We start from the raw sequence: 12756 nt of genomic DNA, 5'->3' as shown, positions 1-12756 counted from the left end.
AGCATTTTCAGTATTACGTAAACCTACCAGAGAAAATTATATTCTATTCCTCTCATGTAAAGATTCTCTCAAGATATCTCAAAGTATTAAAAAATTACAATTAAAAACATATTTTGATTATCTTTAAAAATGCAGGACTGTTAATTATTCTGTAGCTTTGAGGCCACATATTAGGCCAAAATATTAGCAAATAATGAATTTTATTGCTAGAAGGTCAGAATAATTGCTATTCCGCTCATCACATTAACTAATAATTTTGGTCTGAAACTAAAAGCAGCTCATTGCTTTAAGATCATACACGAATTATGATTATAACATGCGTATGTAAAGGATGAGGTACTGTCTGCTTTGTCTTAGCTCCCAATTCAGTAAAGGTATAATGAAAATCAGGTAACATGTAGTGCTAATTACAAATTGCACATCGCAATTCCCCATTTTGCAGGTTGAACTGGATCTCTGTACAGCATCACGCTCATGCCTCAACGCTATTTTAGTGCAACTAGTGCCTGGTTAAACTGGATTGCAGGAAGTTATATAAGAAGATGCAGGTTTTAGTGTGAAAACATTTTGTGAATTTGCCCCCATATTATTACTATAGAAAACAACCTTAATGCAAAGTCATGATACAAAATATGAACATGATATGTTGGTAAAGCAGCCATTTCCAGCCGATATCCAAATTACACAGCAGCTGTGTCTTTATTGCTTAATTTGCCCATAAAAATGCAAAACATATTTAACGCTGATTCACTTTCTGGGAAAATTATTAAAAACCTACAGTAAATGCAGACCAAGGCTGTGCAATATGTCACAGGGTACACGTAAACAGGAGTCCACCATTAAATGAAGATGATGACATATTCATGTTATGATATGCTGTATGTACAGGTAAACGATGTGGGGTTATATGTATGTCATAGCACCTTTGGCATTCATATCCAAAAAGAGTTTGATGTAGGATGTGGGCACGTATCCCTCTTCGTCCTCGTTTCTCCGCACACGGGTCCAGCCGTCACCTTTATCCTCCTCGATCACATACAGCATCTCCCCCTCAGCCATAGATATAGTGCCCTCATTGTGGCCTACAGACACAAACACAGATACAGTATTTGTTTCAAAAACAAGTACTAGAGATACTGAGATATGGAGATAGTTTGACTGATATCTTGTACCAGTATTTACACTTTTCCACTTAATTGGTTATCGGCTGTTTAATAAACGTGCTTAACCCTCCTATGGTCTTCATAAATGAGCCCTACCTTTGATCCTGCTGGTCATTTTTGGCAGGAAAGAGCAATAATATAATTTCTTCTTCTCTGAATTAATAACAATAAAATTAAGCACTTTTTTAAGACAAGTAATACATTTGTATATAAAGTATATTTAGACATTAAAAAATATTATTTGTCAAAGTTTAGCATTTTAAAATGGATTTGAAGTTTCAGTTTTGCAGTTAACAGAAATTAATTGCAAAATTGTGAAAATTCAATTGGACTATAAAACAAAATAATCAGATTTTGCAATTACAATCTTTCTATAGTAAAATATTATTTTGCAAACATTTCCAATTCAGTGAGGTGAACAACAATAATGAACATCAATAAATGCATAAATATGAACAAAATGTAAACATAGATAAACAGTAAGAACAGTAAAGAAAGATCTTTATTCATTCATGCATTGGTGACAGTTTAGTTATGATAGCATGTACCTTTCAGATTGATTTTAAATTTTTTGCACACAATGCTGGTTTTAATGTCTCTTGGGAGACAGTTCGCACACCTTTATTTCTGTGTGTGTGTTATGTTGTGTGTTCTGCCTCCTGAAAGTGGGAGCGGTAGTGTAGCGGTTAGCGCTGCGCTACAAACCTGGCGACCCGAGTTCAATTCCTGCTCATGGCTAACACCAGTGATGATTATCTGAACCGGTCCTGGGCCTCCCCTAGGTTGACTCAGCCTAAAATGAGTACCTGGTGTGGTGAGTAAAACATTGCCACTGGGGAGACAAAGGTGGTTGGGTGTGGTGCTGACCATGTGTACTGTGCTGGCCTTCATAGGTGCTTGCTAACAGCACTTGCCCCTACAGTCTGTTAAGGCTAAATGGGGGATCTTTGTCTGCCTCCTGGCTATTTTAGTCTCACCCATTTATTTATCTCTGTGTGTGTGTGTGTGTGTGTGTGTGTGTGTGTGTGTGTGTGTGTGTGTGTGTGTGTGTGTGTGTGTGTATGTTCTGCATTAAGGGTGTGTTATTGTCTCAACCCATCATTTCTAAGTTCATGTGTTTAGCATTGTGGCTGATTTATTGGTTTTATTTAAAAAAAAAAAAAAAATGCTCTATGTTCTAGTCTCACCAGTTCATTTAAGTGTGTGTGTGTGTGTGTGTGTGTGTGTGTGTGTGAGAGTGTGTGTATGTGTTGCACTCTGGATGTTTCATAGTCTCACCCTTTAATTTCTGTGTGTGTATGTGTGGCTGATTTGTTGATTTTATTTGACAGATAAAAAAAAAACTGCTCTGTGTTATGGTCTTTCCCATTCATTTTCTATGGTCGGTCAATTTTGACCACTAAGACAAAAGCTGTTTTTTTACGACCAATTATACTCATCAATTCATGCCCAAATTTTTAATGTTCAGATGGCAAGTGGAGGAAAAGTCACCAAGTCTTGTACCACTCAGATAAAGGAAACCATATTAATTAAATGTGCAAATGTGATTCCAGTCAAAAATGACCAGACCATAGGAGGGTTAACTAGCTCAAAATGGACTTGCATACTGGACTATGAGTCAGGTTAGTGTATTTTTGTTACCTTCAAATGGATAAAGTGCCTTGCATGTTCCAATGGTGGGCAGCGGTTCTTCATCATCAAATTCATCATCAAACTCAGTACTGCGAGATTTTAACTGCATGGTCTCTGTGCTGGGGTCTTCCGTGTAGCTGCCATCCGGACTATGTACAGAAGACATGCAATGCGTAAAACAGACAAAATTAACTTTGACGTTATAGTTAGATTGTCAGTTAATGACTACGTTTATATGGACACCAGAATGCGGCTTATTGCGAGAAAGTGGGTTATTGCGAGAAAGCAGCGTAATTTCCCCGTGACACTTGTGTAAATACCAAACATGGCATCCAAGGAAGACTTTGCTATGTTAATTTCCATTGTTTTGCTTTATTTCCAGATATTCCAGAGTTGTTGCTGTGTTCGATTCCTTAACTTTCTATCGTGACCTGCAGCGGAATTGCACCGCAATAGAGGGGTTTCCATCTTATTTTTCTTTTTTTTATAATTTTTTCTCCCCTTTTCTCCCCAATTTGGAATGCCCAATTCCCAATGGGCACTAAATCCTCATGGTGGCGTAGTGACTCGCCTCAATCCGGGTGGTGGAGGACGAATCTCAGTTGCTTCTGTGTCTAAGACTGTCAATTCGCACATCTTATCACATGGCTTGTTGAACACGTTACCACTGAGACATGGTGCGAGTGGAGACTTCACGCTATTCTCCGTGGCATCCACGCACAACTCACCACGTGCCCCACCAAAAGTGAGAACCACACATGTGACTCTACCTTCCCTAGCAACTGGACCAATTTGGTTGCTAGAGTTACTCAGCACAGCCTGGATTCGATCTCGTGACTCCAGGGGTGGTAGTCAGTGTCTTTACTCGCTGAGATACCAGGCCCCCATTTTCCCTCTTACTTAAAACTCTGTGATTCCCCCAATGTAGGAGTGCATATACGTGAATATGAGGGACCGTCGATATTTCACATTGCCATATATACAGTAAATGGATATAATTTATGTGCTTTTCACACTACACCTACAAATGTTACATTATTTCCACTGTGTTGACTTGTTGTTGGGATCCCTCTTTTGGCATTTGTTATTGGGTCTGTTCACGCACATGCGCACTCTTCAAACACCCATCAGAGCGAGATCCCATTGAGGAAAAACCTAGGTATGTTAAAATGCTTTCTCTTAATCCATTAAGCATCGTAAGGAAATCGGCACTCTCATTTAGATGACACTTCAGAATGCTGCTTTCTGCAAAAACCCTGGAATAATCCGTTTTCTTAAGTGCATGTAAACGTGGCCAGTGACCGTCTCAAGCGAGAATGTGAATTCCTAATTTAACTATGGGATTGTATCAATTGTTTTTTCATTGTTTGAATTCCTAATACAGCCATGGGATCGTATTTTTATGCAAACTTAAGTTAATCAAGTTTTTTTTTTTTGCACCAAACATAGTCATAATGTTAGCAGCATCTATTTAATAAATGGTATTTTTGGACTGGGGAGAAAAGGTTGAATTCTGAAAGTAAAAAAAATATTTCATAGTGTTTTGAGCCCTTTTATTTCAAATGATCAAGGAAAACTTGAATTCTCCTTTAAAGAAATGCCAGAGTGTCCATAATATTTCAATTGATCTCATGAGTCAATGCAGAAGCCCTACTGTCTTGGCACTGAAGTACCTCTCTCGGTTTTGACCGTAGTTGTTTGTAAGAGGTGTGTTGCCCTGCGAGTCAAAATGACTGTTCTGTCTCCTCTGAGACTCTGAGCCTTTTTCAAGTAACTTTCTCTCCACATCCGTCAGCCAGCCCTGAGAAACAATCAATCAATCAATCAATCAATCAATCAATCAATCAATCAAATCACATTTATTCTATAGCACAATTAAAAACAACACGTTGACCAAAGTGCAGACATAATGGAAAAATTAACAAATCATGCACATTCAGAGAACATAAATACTATAGCAACACAAATAAATATAGTTAAACACACTATACACAGTCAAAAGCAAGAGAGAAAGAAGAGTTTTCAAATGAGATTTAAAAACATCAACTGTGGTACAGGATCTGATAAGGAGAGGCAAAATATTCCAGTGGCGAGGAGCCACGACAGAGAAGGTATGATCTCCTTTCGATTTTAGATGAGACTTAGGAATGATTAAAAGAAGACACTGTCATTCACTCATATCAGAGTCTGTACTTATTTTACTTTAATCACATAACTGAGACCTTGATTGCAAAGTACTGACTATTGTCAAACACTGTCATAGATCCTATTTAGTCATGATGGTTAAACATCTCATTGAATGAATAGAAGATTCTTACTTTCGTTACAAAATTCATATTTAACATGGATATTTGATGGCATTTGAGGATTGAATTTATGAGGGCCTCACCTCAAATTTCTGCGCCTCAAGCTGCAGTTTTTCCAAACTTTGTGTGATCTCTTCTAACCGTGGGTCTATACTGTCTGGATCTCCCAAATGAGGGTTCTTGATGTAGACATCTTTCATTTTAGTCAGGGCGTCTCTGCAAACAATTAGACGATCACAATTACTCCATTTTTACTCCAACAAGATTACATTTTTTTGAATGTTTTGTTTGTAACATATACAAATACAATTATAAATTCCCACAAATACTCCTTTGTATATAAATCTTGCAATAGTGTCACCATGTCCTAACTAGGCGTAAAGGTCCCGGGACACTTCATATGAAATTGAAAGAACAAACGGGTGTGACATCATTTAGGACAAAATCTGGACAAAACAAAGGTGTTTTTGAGTTTGTTTGGGTGGTTTGTAACAGCTAACCAGGTTTAAACACCTTCTTACTGCCATTGGTCCACGTCATCGATAGGTGTGACCTGGAGCTTCACCTAATTTGAAGCTGACACATTTTTCAGTTACAATGTTCAGCCAGTTAAGACCAGTCAACATGAACACACCAAGAGTTATAAGCGAGCTTGTGCAAATTTACCAACATCTTTAGGATTGTTCTCGTAGAGACATTTTACAAAAGCAGGTCATGTGATTTCATCTCAGATACTCTTAAGTGTCCATTCATTCATGTGCTATCTGCAGCAAAAGCCAGTCACACATCTGGCCAAAGAGAGATATGCCTCTTATAACCATTCTTTTGCCTGTATTCTACCCATTAATACTATTTTATGCACACATCTATGCAGCAGTACCAGTATCATCATAAATGACGATAACAGAGTGTAATTGGTGCGTATTAAGGCCGTGTCTAGCGTGTTAGCGCATTAGCGCCATGTATGTAGAATGTAAACAAGACAAATTACTTTAAATCATCATCGAGTGGTTAAAACAGCTTTTTTTTTTAACTGATCTCGTGTGAATTCTACTCATAGATTGAGGCATTTTAATGTCACATTAGTTAAGGTTTCACATGTAGTCGTGCACTCATATTTAAATGTACCTCTAAACACCTCCCACAGCGGTGAGTCCAGTGTCTGAATGTCCGCAAACAGTATGCTATTGCTGTTTAGATCAAAGAAGCACTTCGCTGTGAAAATGCTTGGGCCTCATTGCTACAAATTTCAATTTCAAGTATTTTTTCAGTCCTCAGTAAAAGTGAGATACAGTGAAAAGCAACAAAATAACAGCCAATCGGAGCACAATATTTCATAAAAAATCTAATGTAGCAGGATTTTTGGACCAATGAAATTGTATTGTGGGTGGGGCTAGCCAATATGATCCAACAGGTATATAAACCAAGTGTCAAAACCTATTGTTGCAGCTGCTAAGAAAGAGACAGGGGCATATGAACGTTCTGAAAAAGTGTCTTGGCTCATGAGTATTAATCATGTGACATAACGTTAGGATATGGTGTCACGTTCTTGAATTAAACAGTACACAGGACATCACAACAGGACACAACCGAGCACACATCTGAAATATATTATGCAAAGTTAGGATGATGTGGTATTTCGCAGAAAGGTTTATGCTATTACAAGCTTGGCTGCTATTATATGTTATATACCTCTGATCCATCTCTTTCTGGATGTCCTTGTTGATGTCATTGAGTTTGGCCTGTAGTTTCTTCCTCCGCTGTTCTGGGGGAAGATGACTGTAGTCCTCTTGACCCGTTCCCTGCAGAGATAGAAAGTCAATGAACCACACCAGCTCGAATAATGTGTTAAGAAACATTAATAAAACATTTTACATGCTATCTTAGCTAAACGTTTAGGAGATTCTGGTCTTTCCAAATTCAAGTGAATAGGTGCAATACATGTGGTTAATTGTTTTACATTTCAATCAAAAGTGGGCGATTCTATGATAGAGCAAGCTACAATGTCAATCAATGTAACATAATTTTTTTCTATTTGAAAACATGACAAAAAACTGTTATTTCAAGACAAGGTTTTGAGGATTTTTGAAACACATTTTAATATTAAGTCAGACTTACCAGCTTTAGAGAAAGCTGTGAATGTTAAGACAAGAGAAATGCATTAATACACACTGAGAAAACATGGAGTTTAATGTTGCTGTTAAGACAAACATGTTTGGAATGAAGTTGACAAAAAGCATGAAAAAGAGACAAGACACTTTAAAGCAACCTGTTTCGCCTTTCCATTCCACACATTACTTTCTAATCAAACTGGGCTGATTGGTGCTATAGGCTTTGGTCCAATCAGACTGACCCACAGACACTTGAGTCACACTTAAAGGGATAGTTCACCCAAAAGTGAAAATTCTCTCTTCATTTACTCACCCTCATACCATCCCAGATGTGTATGACTTTCTTTCTTCTGCAGAAAACAAATGATTTTGAGAAGAATATCTCAGCTCTGGAGGTCCATACAGTGCAAATGAACAGTGGCCAGACCTTTCAAGCTCTAAAAAGCATATAAAGGAAGCATAAAATAATCCATATGACTCCAGTGGTTAAATCTATGTCTTTAGAAGTGATATAAGTGTGTTTGAGAAACAGATTAATATTTAAGTCCTTTTTATTATAAATCCCCACTTTCACATTCTGAAAGTGAAAAGGGAGATTTATAGTAAAAAAGGATTCAAATATGTATCTGTTTCTCACCCAAAGTGATTGCATCGCTTCATAAGACATGTATTAAACCACTGGAGTCGTATGGATTACTTTGATGCTGCCTTTATGTCCTTTTTGGAGCTTCAAAGTTCTGGCCACCGTTCACTTGTATTGTATGGACCTACAGAGCTGAGATATTCTTCTCAAAAAAATTTTGTTTGTGTTCTGCAGAATAAAGAAAGTCACACATCTGGGATGGCATGAAGGTGAGTAAATTAATTTTCATTTTTGGGTGAATTTGGGTTAAAAATGTCTGAATGTCATTGCTTTAGATAACAAAGTAACAAACAAAGTGGCATCTGCAACCAAATGATGCTAGAGTTTTTCTAAGAAATAGTTTTTCAATTACTTTTAAACAACTGGACATAAGTTGATTTGATTAGTTAATGTATAAAGTCAGTTCCCCTTTTAATGGAATGTTGTGCTTGTGCTATCTAAACTTTGGTATTTTGTATTTAATGCAATAATAGTCATACATTTTAAAATGTGGCTTAAGTGTTCAAATACTTTTTGGGGCCACTGTAGGTAACATGGCGACTCGTAAACTTACCCCACGTTTGAGGCTCCGCAGGCAGTGCATTTTGTGTTTGGTGCTCATGAAGTCGTTGAGCCGCTGGCTCAGGGGCTCCTTGGGCTGCTGCGGGGACTGGGGGCCGTTGGGTAGGCCGTCTGGGGATGGGGAGGTGGGGGGAGGGGGAGGGGGCTGGCGGGGTGAGGCTAACAAAGACATAAGCTACAGATGAGGGAGTGATGGAGCCACATTGAGAAATGGAATGGAGGAAGACAGGAAAAGAGAAGAACGTTCAAGGGAAAAGCCAATTTTTAGCGCTTTTCAAGCCACTAACAAAAACCTAATGTCAAACTTCAATAAATGTGAGGTGTGTAATTTTTGGGATGTTAAAACACAATGATACTGTTTCAGGCTGGTAGGGATGCTTAAACAAACAAAGCAATGTTTTGATAGTGCCACAGAGCCACAATGTTTATAATTTTCAGGGGAATTAGCCAACAAATGGCTTATACATAATCCTAAACTAATACAGTACCCAACCCTAAACTCAACCAATGACGTGAGTTTGGGGTGGGACTATCTGTTTGGCTAACCATTGGAAGACTGGGGGAATGTTCAGAAAACAGTCATTATTTTTTTTATCTCCTTTGGTGGCACAACTGACACAGAAATTACACACTTCACCTTTTAGTTTTATTATTTAAAGGGGTAAAAAATGACTATTCTGTCATCATTTACTCACCCTCATGCCATACCAGATGTGTATGACTGTTTTTCTTCCGCTGAACACAAATGAAGAACATTAGAAGAATATCTCAGTTCTGTATGTTCATACAGTGCAAGTGAATGGTGTCCAGAACTTTAAAGGTCTAAAAATCACATAAAGGCAGCATAAAAGTAATCCACACTGCAGTGGTTAAATCCGTGTCTTCAGAAGTGATAGGATAGGTGTGGGTGAGAAACAGATCGATTTTTAAGACCTTTTTTCTATAAATTCTCCTACTTGCCCAGTAGGTTGTGATATGCAGCATAATAAAAGACTGTGAAAGTGAAAGTGCAGATTTACAATAAAAAGGACTGAAATATCAATCTGTTTCACACCCACACAAATCATATCACTTCTGAAGACATGGATTTGGCCACTGGAGTCATATGGACTACTTTGATGCTGCCTTTACATGCTTTTGGAGCTTCAAAGTTCTGGCCACCATTTACTTGCACTGTATGGACAGACAGAGCTGAAATATTCTTCAAAAAATCTTAATTTGTGTTCTGCTGAAGAAAGAAAATCATCTGGGAAGACATGAGGGTAAAATGTAAATGAAGGGGGGATTTTCATATTTGGGTGAACTATTCCATTAAGGGTGTTAAGAACAGTTTCCCTAAAATAGGAAAATCTATTTTCAAAATATAATTCAAATCTAAAAATATAAAACCACATATGTCTTTGCTGTCATGATTTTCCCTCAAAACATGCAAAGAGAAGCAATCTACTGCAATTTATTAAAGGTGAAGTGTGTATTTATTTATACAATTTTTCATATGCATCTTTAAGTATAAAGACGACTATAATACGTGGTGAAACTGATCTATTAAAAGAAACTTTAATTCCAAGCTATCATAATTTTGGCCTCTCGCAAAATACTCTCCCTATACTCATTTGGGCCATGTGCACTAATAGAAAGTTAATCATCAAATTCAGTGTGCCTTTCCAGAAGATGAAACCTGATAATTGTCAGAACAACATGATTCTATATTAACAAGTTGCATAAAATATCCACTGTAAAAACACCTTAATAGCAGTAACACTACTTAATCATAAATAATGTGATAATATTCAAGGGTTCAGGACATAAAATCTGCATGACTGCATCTCAATAGGATATAAATACACAGAGTACATATCAGTTTTTTATCATTGTGTTTATGATCCACAGAAATGTTTGAGTGCCCTGATGGTTTTTGATCTACCTTATTTTTCTTGAGTAAAGGCCACAGCTTGCTCCGGCTTCGGCGTCTGCTCTCCCCACGGGCATTTAGGAAGCTTGATTCTGACACCGCCCTCTTCATCGACACACTATAGTCCTCGAAATCCACGTCGCCCGGTGGCTCAAAGCCTGACTTATATGATTCCACAACTTGCTTACTGTCCTGAGATTAAAAATGACAATACTTAAATGTCAGTACAGCTTTGTGCTGTTACCAGAAAGATTAGGATGAAATGAGTTTAAAATCCCACAATTTACCAGCACAAACCATCATAATTCACATAGATGTAACATTTTAGCACATGCTGTTCAATGCGATGTACTCATGTTTTTTCAAGATAAAATTCCAACATGCTATAGGGTAGTTAGGATGTGAAAAACTATTGGGAAGTTGACATGTCCTGCAATGTGACATGTTATAATTGTTTTGTATTTTTTAAGCGGGTGTCAATTCAACTTTGGGCACTTCTAGCACTGTGGACTTCTAGAAAATAAAATTTCTTTAAAACAGTTTTTGAAATTTGTCAACAAATAATGTTCAACAGTGTATGTACATGCATCACAAGGGATTTATGGCATTTTTATTCTTTTTATTTCAAAGTCATGATAATTCCCAATGCAGTGTCATTACATTACACAATATATTTCCAATTTTGTATAGTGTTTAATAGAATTCTGCGGTGGAAATGACAACAGAAATCTCCTTTATCTTATTAAGGCTAATTTCATAGCTAACATTTTATGTATCCTAAACACACACACAATTAAATAATATTTTCACACTTTTTGCAAAATTTGGCAAAATTACATCTTGACTGGAAATTACGCCAAATAAAAATATTCTGCTCACAAGTGACGGTTACCTTGATTTTTCTTTGTTTTCTTCACACATCGCATATTTCATCTCAAGCATGCTCTTCACTGACAATTCTGTCCACGTGGTTAACAAGTACACTAACTTTTTAGTTAGGGGTAAAATTGTTTGGTGTTGTGGAAATGATGCCACAACTGTGGGAAAGTAGTCATTTTAAAATATATATATATTTTCACATAATAAATATTGAAAAGGTTTGTTTATTTTACTCTTTGCACATGCATGTTTTAAACATGTAATAATTTGTATTTTTATAATGGATTGTCATAGTTTAATTTTGAAAATCTGGGTCCAGGAAAAGGCTAAAACAATCAAAACTATATATAAGTTATTTAAAAAGTACCAAAAATATACAATGAAGGCATGGTAAAAAAAAAAAAAAAAAAAATCTGTTTTAATGTGATATAACAAAGAGAAAAATACAACCCCTGGGACATTACCTGAAGTTATTTTACCAATTATTTTATTTGTACTTTAGAAGTAATTTTTTTTTGTTGTTGTTGTTTTTTCACCGCAGGGCCATTTATTTATTTTTATTTTTATTTTAATCTCCTTTTTCTCCCCAATTTGGAATGCCCAATTCCCACTACTTAGTAGGTCATCGTGGTGGTGCAGTTACTCACCTCAATCCAGGTGGCGAGTCTCAGTTGCCTCCGCTTCCGAGACCGCCAATCCACGCATCTTATCACGTGGCTTGTTGTGCATGACACTGCGGAGACTCCCAGCATGTGGAGGCTCATGCTACCCTCCGTGATCCATGCAAAAATGACCATGCGCCCCATTGAGAGCGAGAACCAATAATCACGACCACGAGGAGGTTACCCCATGTGACTCTACCCTCCCTAGCCACCGGGCCAATTTGGTTGCTTAGGAGACCTGGCTGGAGTCACTCAGCACACCCTGGATTCAAACTCACAACTCCAGGGGTGGTCAGCATCAATACTCACTGAGCTACCCAGGCCCCTGACAGCAGGGCCATTTAAAATGAATTAGTGAAGCCAAAAAGTGATTAAAAATGAGTGAAAAACACATCAAGAAATGGTGACCACTTACAGTAAGATATACACTTTTTATTTTGAATATGGTCAAACCTGTGGCCAAGTGGTTAATGCACATGTTCCAGATGTGTTGAGTCATGCTGCCCATATGGGAGACACAGGTTCAAATCTGGTCTGTATTTTTTTAAACCAATGTTATTTTAATATTTTTTGCAAGGCCAGTGAATAGTTTGTTAAAGAGTTTTGCTGTAATAAATGGTATTTCAAAACAAAACAAACATTGAAAACATTTGTATTGTTGTTGTTTAACAAGTTGTTTGACTGCTGCAACAAAATATTACAGACCTCTACATTATAAGTCAAAGGTTCACCCAAGGTAACCTTCAGATTGACATCATAATCTCAGCAATTCTATACTACAGACTATGAAATGCATAGCAACCACAGAAAAAACATTGCCACAAATCCCCTTGAACTAATCCCTCTGCTGCAGTTCAGATCAAACTAAGAGACTATTTCTGGCATAT

The 12756-nt window shown here is 37.2% G+C and overlaps 1 protein-coding gene across 3 annotated transcripts in view; it reads right to left on the bottom strand.

Annotated features, from left to right (window-relative positions):
- The window catches only part of fnbp1a (formin binding protein 1a), a 35823-nt gene that overhangs the window by 1351 nt on the left and 21716 nt on the right, over positions 1-12756 (bottom strand). For 2 of the 3 annotated variants that reach the window (XM_052094635.1, XM_052094637.1), the window contains 8 exons: positions 10341-10520; positions 8409-8591; positions 7220-7234; positions 6794-6903; positions 5185-5317; positions 4469-4596; positions 2805-2944; positions 904-1082 (listed from right to left, as the gene is read on the bottom strand). In XM_052094635.1, coding sequence (XP_051950595.1) covers positions 904-1082; positions 2805-2944; positions 4469-4596; positions 5185-5317; positions 6794-6903; positions 7220-7234; positions 8409-8591; positions 10341-10520 — 1068 coding nt within the window. Of the gene's footprint in view, positions 1-903; positions 1083-2804; positions 2945-4468; positions 4597-5184; positions 5318-6793; positions 6904-7219; positions 7235-8408; positions 8592-10340; positions 10521-12756 lie in introns of those variants that run through there. The other variant, XM_052094636.1, reaches the window with a different exon arrangement.

Source organism: Xyrauchen texanus, chromosome 27, assembly GCF_025860055.1.
Source record: "Xyrauchen texanus isolate HMW12.3.18 chromosome 27, RBS_HiC_50CHRs, whole genome shotgun sequence".
NCBI lineage: Eukaryota > Metazoa > Chordata > Actinopteri > Cypriniformes > Catostomidae > Xyrauchen > Xyrauchen texanus.
This window is presented reverse-complemented; position numbering and strand designations above follow the sequence as displayed.